Raw genomic sequence first — 16,025 nt, 5'->3', positions numbered from 1 at the left:
ATACAAATTCTAACAGTCTATTCTGTAGGACTATCAGCTGTGTATCCACTAGACTTCTGCACAACACAACTGATGGTCCAAGCCCCATTTATAAGGCAAAAAATCCCACTTATTAAACCTGATAGGGCACAGCTGTGAAGTGAAAACCATTTCCAGTGACTACCTCTTGAAGCTAATCAAGAGAATGCCAAGAGTGTGCAAAGCAGTCATCAAAGCAAAAGGTGGTTACTTTGAAGAACCTAGATTATAAGACATATTTTCAGTTGTTTCACACTTTTTTGTTAAGTATATAATTCCACATGTGTTAATTCATAGTTTTCATGCCTTCAGTGTGAATGTACAATTTTCATAGTCATGAAAATACAGAAAAATGTTTAAATGAGAAGGTGTGTCCAAACTTTTGGTCTGTACTGTAAGTTTGGGGTACGCCTGATATTTTGATCACTTGATTACATTTCTTCCTGTAGGGGCTGTGAACTGTGACCAAAAAACTTTGAATCTGAATATTTTTTTATGACGTTTTTCTTTATTTTCTTTATTTTCACAGAGGGTTAAGGCGAGTGATTTGAATTTGCATATCTTTTTTATTTTATATTTTTGAAAACTTTTTTCTATTTTTTGCTTATTTTTTTAGTTTGATTGCTTGCTTTACATTTTGCAATACTTTAATGCAGCAGTATATAGTCAAAATAACATACAGTGTGTACAGAAAGTATTCAGACCCCTTTAAATTTTTCACTCTTTGTTTCATTTCAGCCATTTGGTAAATTCTAAAAAGTTAATTTTTTTCTCATTAAAGTACACTCTGCACCCCATCTTGACTGAAAAAAACAGAAATGTAGAAAATTTTGCAAATGTATTAAAAAAAAAGCCTGAAATATCACATGGTCATAAGTATTCAGACCCTTTGCTCAGTATTGAGTAGAAGCCCCCTTTTGAACTAGTGCAGCCATGAGTCTTCTTTGGAAAGATGCAACAAGTTTTTCACCCCTGGATTTGGGGATCCTCTGCCATTCTTCCTTGCAGATCCTCTCCAGTTTCGTCAGGATGGATGGTGAACGTTGGTGGACAGCCATTTTCAGGTCTTTCCAGAGATGCTCAATTGGGTTTAGGTCAGGGCTCTGACTGGGCCAGTCAAGAATGGTCACAGAGTTGTTCTGAAGCCACTCCTTTGCTATTTTAGCTGTGTGCTTAGGGTCATTGTCTTGTTGGAAGGTGAACCTTCGACCAAGTCTGAGGTCCAGAGCACTCTGGAAGAGGTTTTCATCCAGGATATCTCTGTACTTGGCCGCATTCATGTTTCCTTCAATTGCAACCAGTGATCCTGTCCCAGCAGCTGAAAACACCCCCATAGAATGATGCTGTCACCACCATGTTTCACTGTTGGGATTGTATTGGGCAGGTAGTGATCAGTGCCTCGTTTTCTCCACACATACCGCTTACAATTATCACCAAAAAGTTCTATCTTCGTCTCATCAGACCAGAGAATTTATTTCTCATAGTCTGGGTGTCCTTCATGTGTCTTTGAGCATACTCTATGCAGGTTTTCATATGTTTTGCACTGAGGAGAGGCATCCATCGGGTCACTCTGCCATAAAGGCCTGACTGGTGGAGGGATACAGTGATAGTTGACTTTGTGGAACTTTCTCCTATCTCCCTACTCCATCTCTGGAGTTCAGCCACAGTGATCTTGGGGTTTTTCTCTACCTCTCTCACCAAGGCTCTTCTTCCACAATTGCTCAGTTTGGCAGGACGGCCAGGTCTAGGAAGACTTCTGGTGGTCCCAAACTTCTTCCATTTAAGGATTATGGAGGTCACTGTGCTTTTAGGAACCTTGAGTAATGCAGAAATTCTTTTGTAACCTTGGCCAGATCTGTGCCTTGCCACAATTCTGTTTCTGAGCTCCTTGGGCAGTTCCTTTGAGCTCATGATTCTCATTTGGTCTGACAAGCATTGCGAGCTGTGAGGTCTTATATAGACAGGTGTGTGCCTTTCCAAATCAAGTCCTATCAGTTTAATTAAACACAGCTGGACTCCAATGAAGGAGTAGAACCATCTCAAGGAGGATCACAAGGAAATGGACAGCATGTGACTTAAATATGAGTGTCTGAGCAAAGGGTCTGAATACTTATGACCATGTGATATTTCAGTTTTTCTTTTTTAATAAATTTGCAAATATTTCTGCATTTTTTTCAGTCAAGATGGGGTGCAGAGTGTACTTTAATGAGAAAAAAATTAACTTTTTAGAATTTACCAAATGGCTGCAATGAAAACAAGAATGAAAAATTTAAATGGGTCTGAATACTTTCCGTACCCACTGTACTCCTATGAAGACCAGCCACAGGCGGGTCTTCATAGGAGCACTGAGATGGCAGTCATTGGAACTTCAGCATACCCCCAGCTGTCATGTGGCAGTCATGTGGAGTGGGAAGGGGTGCGTATTGGCAATTGCATCATTTCAATGCTACTGTCAGTATATAACAGCAGTATGGCAAGGTTCAATAGAAATGATCAGAGGAGGCTTAGTTTCCAGCTGTTTCATAGGCAGATATCCGCTGTGTAACACAGCCAGCACCTTCCAGGAAACCTCCGGGCTCAGCTCCTTAAAAAAAAAGAAAAAACAACATGAAATCTGTTGATATACCTCCTGAAATCACAGTCTCCAGTCCCGTTCCATTTATAAAAGCACGCTTGATTGTCTGGGTTTTTACATCCGTCCAATATATTCTCTCTTCTACAGCATCAAAGTCAACCACGGTGACGTCATCAATATCTGGGACAGTAAAAGCTGTAATGAAGTTGAAATATGGGTTGTCGATGTCCACTCCTCGTATCTCTGACCTTCTTGCATAGATCAGGAATTTTTTAGTCTCTGAAAAGCAAAATATTACATGAAATCTTAGCATATTTATCATTGTTTAGGGAACTGAACACATTGGTCAGATTGGAACTTTTATGGTCACTATGTAGCAAATATGCAATTAGGAATAGAAATCCAATACTGATCTTCATAGTTTGTATGTTTTATTAATTTCAGGGTTAAATTCCTAGATTTTAATATTGATGACCTAGTTATAGGATAGTTCATTAATATCAGATTGGTGGTGGGCAGGTTTATGTTCCAGCACTTCTACAAGCTTATTAAAGGGACCACGGAAGTGGAACAGCTTTGTACATTGTGTAGTGGCCATGAATAAGAGAGTTTGCAGTACCGTTAAAATCCATGGGAGGAACACTAAGGGTATGTGCACACAATGTCTTTTTCAGGTGCAATCCACCTAGAACCTACCTGAAAATGTGCTAAAAAATGCCAAAAAGAATGTACATATGCACAGCAATGGAAAAACGACTTGCTGTGCACATGTTATTTTTTTTTTTACTTCTTTTAACTAACTTAGGCTTTCAAAGTAGTTAAAAAAAAGAGCCCCAAACATTCTTAAGGTGGCTTTTTCTTGGAAATTGATCACTATTTTTATATACAATTTAGGAAAATTGCCTCCGAAAAAGACATAACATATTAAGCAAAATGACATACAAAACAGACAGTATTTTCCTGTTGTGTCTGTTGCAGAAAAACTCACCGGATATGCCAGCGTCTAAAAGACGCCATGTACACATGCCCTTACTTTTGCATTTTTCTCTTTCTATTGTGAAATCCCTTCCAATTTTTGGACTTGCTCTTGTTTTTGGCTTAGAAATAAGTATGCAAGTTAGGAAGGGACAGAAAGCTGCGGATTTTACATTCAGACTTACACTGGTAAAATCTGCAGTGGGATAAAGTAGAAGAGAGTCTGTCAGCACAGAATGACTGTTCAAACCAATAAAAGTGCTCAGGGTACCCTTGGTGTGGCCAACACTTAAGTGCACCTTCTCAACTTCTTGTGTTCCATCTATCTCCTCACCTCAACCAAAGAGGAGTAGGGGGGTGGAGATACAGAGAAAGCAAGTAAGTGAGAAGATGCACTTAAATGTTTGGCCACACCAAGAATGCACCAAGTGCACGTGCTTGGCTTGTACAATCATTTTGTGCTGACAGACTCTCTATAGAGCGAATGACTGTACAAACCAAGTACAGGCACTTTGTGCACTGTTGGTGTGGCCAAGCATTTAAGTGCACCTTCCCAACTTCTTGTTTTCCATCTTTCTCAGCTCCTCCCTGGCTCTGTGAAGCCAGAGCTGTCAATCAATGAATACAAGGGTGGGGTGGAGATAGAGTGAAAACAAGAAGGTGGGAAGATGCACTTAAATGTTTGGCCACACCAAGGGTGCACCGAGTGCCTGTGATTGTTTGTACAGTCATTTTGTGCTGACAAGACTCCCTTTAAAGAAGGAGGTTGGTTATTTTTTCTAAAAGCATTGTTTTGCAAATCCCACTTATTCTGTGTTTAACTAAAATGTTCACACTGGGAATTTTGATTAAAATTGAAATGAACATTGCCTTACACAATAGCTTAGTGTAAAACTAGAAGATCAAATATTATCAAATAAAACACATGCTGTTAACAAAAAGATACTGCCTGGCAATTAAAAAAAAAACGTTCACGTATTTATACATGAATTTTTTTTTAGAGTCTACAAATTACAGCTGTACGTCACCAGTGGATCCCACATTTAATATTAACCCAAAGTGGGCTATTTGTGTAGTTATCTTAAACAGCAGAAGCTTCAAATTGGCGTCTATAGGAAAATAAGCATGACAACTGGGAATTGTGCCTGTGAGCAATGAATGGTTAGGAATGGATAACACGAATGGCAGAAACCTGGCTGAAATATTAACTCTGCCCTGTTAGATTCTAAATATAACACAACAGCAAAAGCCAAATTGGTTCATCTAATTTTTATTGTGCCTCACAAAAATGCTAAACTAAACCTTAACGCTACTTAAAAATGAAATATAAAAATGAAAAAAACTGATCTAATCAATGTGAATAGAGTAAAAGGAAAGTGACAACAACAATTCAGCAAAGTTAGCAAATTAGGAGAAAATTTAGCATTAGAGAAGTTTTGGAAGAAAGTTTTGTTTGTAACTGTTTTGCCATTATTTGCACCAAATGTATCAAAGTATTGCACAATGTTCATAAATGATGCACATCTTTAGATGCAACAATTTGTGCGTACAGCTGGCTGTCCATGTTTTAAGATGAAGTTTTTGCTACTTTTTTTAAAAAAAATGTTGCAATTTTTGGCTAGGTTTTTAAGGTTGTTTCCATGGCGGAATCTGGCTAAAAAGATATTGTGTTCACATTTGTGTGTAGCCACAGGCTGCAAAGAACACTTCAAGAAGAAAACTCTTGCAAAAATCTTCAAAACCTTTTCACGGTCTGACTCTTTTCAGAGCTCGGAAACCAAAAAGCTGTTAAAACAGGGGTGTAAATACCATTGGTTAAAAAGTGTGTTGCTCAGGGGCAGACATATCATTGGTTCAACCTTTGCAACCGAACAGGGGCCCAAGAGGTCAGGGGCCCATTTCTACCCCAAAGAAGGTGAAATTTTGAATTTTTAGGAGCACTGGACTGCAAAAGGCCCTTATATTGTTCTTGCACGGGGGCCCTTTTCTTTCTGTGTCCTCCAGTGGTGTGGCTGCACCGGGGCCCATGTGTTAAGGGGGGGGCATTCACACTTTCAAAAGAGGTGGAATTGTGCATTATTAGGGGCTATTGAACTGCCCATGTATTGTTGTTGAACAGTGACCTCTTCTGTCTTTGTCCACTGCTGCATTTAAAGAAACAGCATGATTATTATTCGGGAAGGGCTTCTGCTAAAAAGTTCCAGCATACCACTTTAGGAAAAAGACCACTAACATTTTTCTGAAGCAGTTTCCCTAAATGTAAAAAAAGGGGAAAAAAAATGTTGTGGGCACATATCCTCAAATCCACGTCAGCAAACTCTTCTGGAAAAGAGGAAATGCCTATAAAACCTCTCTAAAGCAAGAGCATTTTCTGAAGCATTGTCTGCTTGGAAACTTGTGCTTTTTGAACTCCTGAAAAAAACTTTGAGAGTTTTTGAGGAGCATTCTCCATAGCCTAATGTTATTTGCACATGACATATATTTCAGGCAGGTGAACCTGTCAAATATGTCAAGTGGAAGACACTTCAAGAAATGCCAGCATTTTTTTTTTCCTGAAGCTTCTCTTTGAACATTTTTTTTTTGTTTTTTATGAGTGCTTTTTACCGTTTTGGACCATTTATAATTTTTGTCTACTTTTGCAGCATTTTTTGTGGTGACTTTTTTTTACTGCAGTTTTTTGGTAGATTTTTTAACTCTTTTTAGCATTGAAGGAACAGCTAATGGTTTTTGAAGCAAAAATGCTACTAAAATGCTCAAAAAGAGACTTTTGAGCCTTCTCAATGACTTTTATAATAAAGTATAGAACGTCAATGGCTTCACATCCAGTTGGATGAATGTCTCAAGTGAGGTACCACAGGGCTCTGCCCTGGGACCTGTATTGTTGAACATTTTTTATCAATGATTTAGATGAAGGAATTGAGGGTAAACTGATTAAATTTGCTGATGACACAAAGCTAGGAGGGATAGCTAATACTAGAGAAGAGAGAGAGAGGATTCAAAAAGACCTAAATAAACTGGAGCAGTGGGCAGCAACAGAATGTTTTTTAACAGGGAAAAATGCAAAGTACTACATCTGGGCAGTAAAAATGAAAAAAGCATATACAAAATGGGAGGAATAGAGCTAAGCAACAGTACATGTGAAAAAGACTTAGGTATACTAATAGATCATAGACTGAACATGAGTCAACAGTGTGATGAAGCAGCAAAAAAGGCAAATACAATTCTGGGATGTATTAACAGAAGTATACAGTCTAGATCACGTGAAGTCACTATCGGACTTTACTCCTCTTTGGTCAGACCTCATCTGGAATATTGTGTCCAGTTTTGGGCACCACATTTTAAAAAAGACATAGACAAACTGGAGCAAGTTCAGAGAAGAGCGACCAGAATGGTGACCGGTCTGCAAACCATGTCCTATGAGGAACGGTTACAGGATTTCGGAATGTTTAGCTTGCAAAAAAGAAGACTGAGAGGAGACTTAATAGCTGTCTAGAAATATCTCAAGGGCTGTCACATTGTAGAAGGATCATCTTTATTCTCATTTGCACAAGGAAAGACTAGAAGCAATGGGATGAAACTGAATGGGAGGAGACACAGATTAGATATTAGAAAATACTTTTTGACAGTTAGGGTGATCAATGAGTGGAACAGGCTGCCACGAGAGGTGGTGAGTTCCTCTTCAATGGATGTCTTCAAACAGAGGCTGGACAGATATCTGTCTGAGATGATTTAGTGAATCCTGCTTCGAGCAGGGGGTTGGACCAGATGACCCAGGAGGTCCCCTCCAACTCTACCATTCTATGATTCTATGATTCTTCAAAGAGGAAAACACCCTCAGGTCACTTTTCTCAACCCTTTGATGTCTTTTGAACTCTGAAGGGGTTTGAAGACGCTCAATAGACCAAATATAAGCAAGTAGTTTTTACATAAAAATGTATAGGTTTAATTTTTTCAGCATTTATTTGGCGCTTTGTCAGGAGGTCTTCAGAGTGGAATCTACCTGAAGAAGAAGACATGTGCACATATCCTGAGGTTATGCTCACACAGTATCTTTTTTGGCATCTCTTGAGTGGCACTGCTCCTAAAAACAATGGAAAACTCAAAAATGCTAAAAAGAATTGCCTTATTTTTTTTCCCATTGAAAAATTACTTTCTTTTCATGTATTCAGACTTTTGAGTATCTTTTAAATGTTTTAGGCTCTCAAAGAAGCTAAGAAGTTTAAAAGAAGGGACATGACAATTCATCAGCTGAGGAGAGGAAAAAAGAGGCGCTCCCTGTGCGATACCGCCGCTACCTTTGCGCGTGGATAAACTGGAGCACTGGTCGAGCACCTGGGTGGGTAGTGAGTGACACAACTCCATGGAAAAGTAACCTTGATTCAAGTGTATAGCTGCTACTCCAGCTGCTGAACTCAGGTGGAGGACATACTAAGTGAAGGCAAAAAGAGGAGCGATGGATCTATGGTGCTGCCGATGCCGAAAGTGATTCCAGGCAGTGAGAATAAAAAAAACTGTTTAGTCTACTTTTCGAAGTAGAGTATCTTACCTGAAGAAAGAGTAAATACTACTCGGAAGCACATTGCAAGAATAAACAGTTTTTTTATCCTCACCACCGGGATTCACATTTGGCAGTGGCAGTGTTCGAGATTCAACAACCCTCTCCTTCCCTTCCCTTCACTTAATGTGACTATTCGTCAGACTTCTTTAAACAATTTTGCCTCAAGAAAAGTGAGCGTTTTGTTCACTGCTTAATGGATTTCAGGAAAACAGACAATAAAAAAATGTAAAAAAGAAAATGCTGTAAAATGTAAACCAAACCCGGTGGTGTAAAAGAAAGTCAACAAATTGCTTCAGGAAACGACCAGAAAATGCTATAAAAAATTATGGGACTTACAAACCACCAGAAATTGGAATGATTTTAAAGCTTCTTTCACTTGTAAGACAGATGTTTTGACCTCCAAAAAAAGATGCAGTTTTAACAAAACCTAAAACCAACATGGTCTAATACCATCATTGCATTTTTTAGTGACACAGTGTACCAATTTTAACACCAATTTTGAAAATTAACACAAAACCATAGCAAATATAGTTTGAGTCTTAGTTTTATAATTCCTAATTTTCATTTTTTTTTTAGCGAAATTTATATGAAACTTTTGCTGTTTGACCTTACTCTGTACAAATGGCTACAAATTCCATCCAGCGTTTTACAATGACAGTCAATAAATATACAACTTTTTCAGGAATAGTGAGATGAATTGACGCAGAAGCCATAGTTTTATCACTGTCATTGTAAAGCCAGTACACCGGGCATTATAAAGCATTATTAGCATAGCAGAGATAAGGTCAGCGACATCTGCAGAGAATGCAACCTTGGGACCTACTCTCTGCAACCTGATTGACACACAAACTAATGATGTTAGGTTTTCCCATTCCATTGACTCTCTGCTGCCAAAAGTGCAGGAGAAATGATGAATGTATTTTTCTCTATTTTAGAGGAATTTACTTTAACAATAAGAACTCGTCGTGGTAAATATATAAATTGTGTTCTAAATGGGGAGTCCAGAATTGAAAAAAAAATATTATCAAAGGGTTAAAAAACAAAAGAAACAATACACTAAACAATCCCCCTTGCTCCCACCTCCTTGGTGACCTGCCTTAGCCAGTGATTGGCTGAATGAGCATTTCCTGCCAATTCTGATACATCAAGATTGGACCAAGAAGTAGAGACCAGTAGGGACTGGGTAAGTGATGCAACAGAAGCCATAGGAGGAAAACAGTGAAAGTGATTATTTGCTACTTTTTTAACATCCACCCGCTACAGCCAATTTTTATTTTTGCATCTCCAATTTTTTCTCCCCTTCTTAGAATCTCAACTTTTTATTTTTCCAACGACATGGTCATATGAGGGCTTGGTTTTTGTGAAATCAGTTGTAGATTTGAATTACACCATTAATTTTGCCACATAAGGGACTGGAAAACGGGAAAATAGTGTGATGAAACAAAATTTTGCAAATCCGCCTTTGTTATTTGGATTTTTTTTGTTGGCATTCTTTGTGTGGTATAAATGACTTTAGCATGGTTCTACAGGTCAGTATGATTACCAACTTACATGTATTTTTTTTTATTTAAGTTGTGAAAAAAAATGAACTTTTTAAAAAATAATAGTTTGCGTCACCATTTTCTGAGACCAATAACTTTTTTTATTTTTTTAGTGATGAACCTGTGTGAAGGCATGTTTTTTATGCAGCAATATGATATTTGTATTGATTTTTGTATTGATACTATTTTTGAATCACGTACGATGTTTTGATTGTTTTTTACTGCTCTTTTGACCAAAAAGACAATTTTGACTTTTTTTTATTTACCATGTGGCTTAAATGATTTGATATTTTGATAAATCAGATTTTTTAAAAAAACTGCAATATCGAATAAGTTTACATTTTTTTTAATTCTCTAATGGGGGAAAGGATAGTAGTTTGAATTTCATGTACTTTTTACTTTTTTTTTTTGAAATTGTTGGTTATTTTTTAGTCCCCTTAGGGGACTTGATCTTGAGATCGTTCAGTCATTTTTTCAATATCTTGCACTACAGCTGTATTGCGGTTTAAAGAAAAAATGACTGGTCTCTAATAAGGCTGCGCCTGTGGTTGGGTATCACAGGAGTACTGACATGGCACTCAAGGGGGTCTAAAGCAGACCCCTGGCTGCCTTAACAAAAGATCAGTACTCTGGGGGGCTGATGGGCACCCAGAAAGGTGCAATCCCAGGACCCCATATCTTAAATGTTTGCTGCCTTAAATGCCTAATACACTGCCCATACTCCCCCTCTGTATGCCCAGGGCCATAAATATAATGAATGGAAGAACTGAAGTCGCATCTGGGCCCTGGAGTCTAAAGTCCATTTAACCCATACAACATGACCCATTATAGTTGGGGGCCATATTGGAGATTTTACATTGAAGCACACGAGCTTCACGTAGTGCCATTGTGTGCTTCCAAGTTTAAATGGTGGCATGCTTCAATTTTTGTCTTATTATTTTCATAGAAAAATTGATTCTTGAGTCAAATACGCTGCATCAGGGCAGTATATACTGTAGAAAGCATATTTAATCATATAATGTGATTATGTTGGATTTTAGGAAAGTTGGATCAAAAAGTAACATTTATTTGGGTAAAGCGAGGACAAAACTGACAAAGCAATGAGAATAAAAGAGCTGATATAACCTTCAAATAACTAAAAAAAAGCAGTGTTTTTGCCTAATTTAATTTTCAAATAAAATGTTCTTACCCCAACAGGTCCGTTTATCAGAAGATAATTTCATCAGATGAGGACAGGCACAAGCGGCGGTTCTGTTAAAATTTATCAAACACAAATGGGAACATGGACCCCTTCCGTTACCAACCGCACAGGGATTAGGAGCTGAAAAGACAAAACAAAAAATCCAGTTTATGTTTTTCATCTCACTTGTTTTTTTTATCATTCTCCTATATTCGACAATATTGCAAACACATGGCTGGACAAATAATATTTAATTTTTTTTTTTTAAATCATAACAATTCATAGATTATTCTTCATCCTCGTTTCCATAAATGGAGGCAAAAGTGTATTTTATTTTGTGTTTGAGAAAATTCAATTTTACAGATTCTATTAGCATTGATAATGTAAACAGCAACCACCCAGGAAATCTTCTTATTCCTCCAGAAACATCCGTGAGTCACTATGCTTTCTTAAAGGGGTTTTCCGGTTTCAGTTTTATTTTTTTAATAGACAAAGTTTGTTATAATTTTTTTATATCATTAAAGTAATGACAGATGAATAAGTAATAAAATGCAATATATTTTGGATAATGTTGAGGACATGCTCTGTTTAATGTGCAGAGATCCCTGTGCAGAGAGAGAGAGAGGAAGGAGGGAAGAGCATCTGACTTACTCCCATCATTTACTGTTAGTGGTGTGAACCTCTTTTATGTACCTCCAGTTTTATGATAGTGGTGTTATCTTTCATTGTAATTCTGCTTTTTTGATGATTAGATAATAGGACAAGCTAAAAAAGTAATGTCTACAAAACAACAAATGTCAGAAAGTGAAAACTGCAGTATTTCAGGTTTCTACTTTAAAATTGATAGTGACAAAAAAGTATCGGAATGGAAAGATATTAACATAAGAACAAAATAAATAGTTTCTGATTAAACATTTCTTTTAGATCGTTAATTTTTTTTTTAAATGACCTGAATGTCTTTTTTTTCCCAGGTATGTTTTAAAAGCGTTGTACAGCCTTTAAAAATTGATGGTTTATCCCTAGGGTAGGCAATAGAGCTGAGCTCATCAGGCAAAATTCCATTTCGCCTGTTTGCACCTTTTTTCCCAGGAAATTTGATTCACAGAGAAATTATTCTTCACAAATTTAATGTCCCTTATTTTGCCCTGTGGTCTCAAAAGAGCAAAATGAATGTAAGATATAAAAAATAAAAAAAGTCTTATACTCACTGTACTTCTCTTTGCCCCCTTCGCTTCTCACCGCCGCCTGTCCGGTCATTGCTGCATCTACTGATCCCCTGTTGCTCGCTCTGGAATCCCATGGCCTTTCACACTGAGTGGGTACTTGTGACTTTCATGGGGTGCCGGAGCATGCCCAGAACCCTCCCTAGCATCTCACCCTAGGCTGGGACTTCCTGATATCATATGGCCCGGGAGGGTTCTGTGCATGCTCCCAGCCTAGCGTGAGAGGCCCGGGGATTCCAGCACAAGCGACAGTGATCACATGATTGGACAAGGACCAGACTGGTGGCTAAAGGTACCGTCACACTTAGCGACACTACAGCGATCCCGACAATGATACGACTTGGCAGGGATCATTGCTGTGTCGCTGTGTGGTCGCTCGTGAAATGTCAAACAGTCAGATCTTCCCAACGACGCAGCAACAATACGGCGACCCGTAGCGACCTGTATAACGATGCAACGCAAATGCACGCCTATGTGTCTCAGTTCTGAGTCGCCAACGAGGTCGTTAATAAGGTGTCAAACACACCAATGCATGCTACCCAGCGGGACCTCAACGATCAAAAAATGGTCCAGGCCATTTCGACACGACCAGCGATCTCACAGCAGAGGCCTGGTCGCTGCTACGTGTCAAACGTAGCGAGATTGCTGCTGAGGTCGCTGTTGCGTCACAAAACTTGTGACTCAGCAGCGATCTCGCTAGCGATCTCGCTTAGTGTAACGGGGGCTTTAGAGTAGTGGAAGGGCTGGAGAGGTGAGTGGTGAGGTAGGTGTAAGGATTTTTTTAACCTTTTGATGGCCTTTTATGGTTCTTAAAAATAGAGGCCAGCGGCCACCATTTTTATGAATCCGAGCAGAAGCAAATTAGAAATTTTTGGGGGTAAAGTGGATTTTTGTAAAATTTAAGTAGAATTCAATTCCACTGAAATTTATTTGGTCATCTCTAGTAGGTAACCAATCTTAGATTGATGGGGTCCGACTATGGGCACCCCCTTTTATCATGTATTTGAAGAAGCTGGGGCACTCACATGAACGATGCAGTCTCTTAAGTGATTACAGCAGCTTGTGGGCCGGTTCGTACTTGCTTGCTCTGTATTTTTCACATCTTTGGAGCAAAGAATTGCAGCATTCTCCTTTTGACTATTGTTGAGCGAATTTGTTCGGCATTTCAAATTCGTGTCCGGGGTTCCGGCTTGTTCACGCCAAAGAATTGGCTCCGCCCACAAACATTCTTCATTTGCCACGCTGTCACATAGATAACTGGCAAATCAGCGATGTTCATGGGCGGAGCTGATTTTTTAGCGCGAACAAGCTGGAACCCCGAACGCGAAATTGAAATGCCGAACAAATTCGCTCAACACTACTTTTGACTTATATACGCCGCAGTCTCTTCAATGAAATGACAGGAGGGGATGCCGAGCTATTATTGATAGCCTACTCTAGTGATAAGCTATCAATTTAAAAAGGCTGGATAAAATAACAGACAACATAGAATTTGCATTCTCTTAAATGGGTTGTCTTATAGAGTCAAGTATATTTGAAAATTATGTTGCGCAAATCAAATGATCACTACTGTATTTTTATGTGGCAGTCTTCAAATGAATATCATGGAAAAAAGCAGCGAAAAAAAACAGTACCTTTAAAGGGAACTTGTCATCAGCTTTTCCCCCATAAAGAGTAAAGCCACCATCATTAAAGGCTCTTTTATAGCATATTAGAATGCTGTTAAAAAGTCGCCATCTCACTCTGCAGATCCCAAAAAAGAGCTTTTATTATACTCATAGATGTCACAATCCCATCTAATGGGCGTCTCTGGTCTTGATCCGGTGCCTCATCTCTTCCTTCAATCACCGCCCTCTTTCCCTGCCTCGTGTGGATGACGTGTCTTACATCATCTACACAATGCTCCCCAATCGCACTCCTGTGCAAGTGCTCTTCTGTCTGGCCTGTGGAGTACTGCCATGCGTATGCGCCAGGGAAAGTAAAAGAGCGCCGATGACCAAAAAGTAAAGCCTGCGCACCTTGCGCAGGAGAGTGATTGGGGGATAATGTGTGGATTACGCAGGACATGTCATCCACATGAAGCAGAGAAGGAGGGCGACATTTGAAGGAAGAGAGGAGGCACCAGATCAAGACCAGAGACGCCCATCAGACTGGACTGCACCATCTGTGGGTATAATAAAAAGTCCTTTTTGGGAACTTTTTAGGGCATTCCAGGATGCTAAAGGGTATGGCCGTACTTTATATGGGGAAATCCTGGTGACAGGTTCCCTTTAAGCATGAATGGAGCTTTCTGATTATCACTTTGTTGCTCCCAGATAGTTAATGCATTTGTTGAACATTGCTAAGAGGAATGGAATAAGAAAAGTAAGTGACCGTTATTACTAACACCAACTTAAATGATTCTTTCCCGCATGGAAAACATCATGGATCTGAACAGTGTCAAATTGGTCTTGATTTAATCCCAATATTTTCATTTTGCATACGTATTATTCACTTAATGAAAATTGTATTTTTATATATACACATTTGGTTGAAAATGTATTTTATTGGACTGTACAGATACATATTCTACATTCTCTACTATTATTATAGATCAATATGTTCTTCAGATTCGGAATCATAGGTGGAAAATATAATTACTATTTGTCCGTGTGAAACCTCTTTATAATTTATTGGACCAGCAGGTATAATGGTATTGGATGCTGGGTGGCCATGCTGTTGTTGTTGTTGAACGTTTGTCAATTTAGATTCACTATTACTTCGAATACGTTGGGACCATTGAGCCTTTTGCAACTTACAGTTTACTTTATTGTGGTTACAGCAATTTCCTTTAAATTCTAATCTCGGAATGATGGTAATTTCTGCTATTCCTGTCTCCATGTGTTTATATTTGTTTTAAAAACATCACATTATTCCATCCTAAAGAAAGACGGCTCCCGAGGAGAAATTCTTAGGGAACTTGCAAATTACCGCATTAAATACACAAAAAACGTGAGCTGTCAATTTAATAGGAACTCAAGCTTAATCAGAGAACATCATTAGGAGATCACATTTAACAAATCATTACCGTGGTATGTAGCATCTCCTATAACATTACTTTTAGCTATACCATTAGTGACATGCAATGTTTACATGCACTGAATAAACCACTATTTTTTTCTACACTAATCCTATAATTATTTTCATGGAGGCAAAGGGTTATTCTCAACTGGGCAAGTTGTCATCTACTCATAGTTACCTGATAAAGGAGTTGACAGGGGTGAATTTCTAATAAGGCCAACCTAGGCCATTGCCTAGGGTGCAGCAGTCAGTGGGGCATATATACAGAGGAAATAACAACTAAAACTAATTTTTCAGTATTCTTTTGAAAACGCCATATAAAATTCTGTTTTTTTTTTTTTTTATTATTACATCCATATAAATGAAATAAATTGAGTGGTATATTTACGTTGCCCGTCTCTACAGGAAAAAGCTCTCAACATTTCTGAAAGTATATGAGTGCAATGGAAAGTGTTAGTGTGACACAGGGGGCACCCAGTACACCGGGCATGGGTCGTATCCTTCCTTACTGTCGCAAGGGGTTTTGGGAGGCGGTGCCCGGTGCCTGGCGCTCTGGTGCACAGTAAAAATAAATAATTGACCCACGGCTACGGGTGTGCGGGGAATTATCGCTGCATTTACTGTTCCCTATTCTTTGTGTGGTGGCAATGGTAGCGTTTCCGGTGATGTTGGTGCGGAGGGTAACAGGAGAGTCAGGAGGCAGAGGTGCTTTTAAAAACTTTTACTTAAAATGTTCAGCCTTAAAGGGGTATTCCCATCTCCAAGATCCTATCCCAATATGAAGTAGATGTAATAATAATAATATCAACAAATACCTCCAATTAGAAAAGTAGTATAGTTTTTCTGATTCGCTATGTCTCTTTTCTCATGTGCAGGCACTGCAGGACCTTAGGTA

The 16,025-nt window shown here is 38.7% G+C and overlaps 1 protein-coding gene across 5 annotated transcripts in view; it reads right to left on the bottom strand.

Annotated features, from left to right (window-relative positions):
• The window catches only part of LRP1B (LDL receptor related protein 1B), a 2,071,868-nt gene that overhangs the window by 710,262 nt on the left and 1,345,581 nt on the right, over positions 1-16,025 (bottom strand). For all 5 annotated transcript variants that reach the window (XM_073647246.1, XM_073647248.1, XM_073647249.1 and 2 more), the window contains exons 28-29: positions 10,857-10,988; positions 2,645-2,872 (exon numbers count right to left, since the gene is read on the bottom strand). In XM_073647246.1, coding sequence (XP_073503347.1) covers positions 2,645-2,872; positions 10,857-10,988 — 360 coding nt within the window. The remainder of the gene's footprint in view (positions 1-2,644; positions 2,873-10,856; positions 10,989-16,025) is intronic.

This window comes from Phyllobates terribilis, unplaced genomic scaffold (assembly GCF_046119375.1).
Source record: "Phyllobates terribilis strain yellow unplaced genomic scaffold, ASM4611937v1 Scaffold_9__5_contigs__length_417890890, whole genome shotgun sequence".
Taxonomy (NCBI): Eukaryota; Metazoa; Chordata; class Amphibia; order Anura; family Dendrobatidae; genus Phyllobates; species Phyllobates terribilis.
Note: the sequence above shows the minus strand (reverse complement) of the source record. Positions and strands in the feature narration are given on the sequence as shown.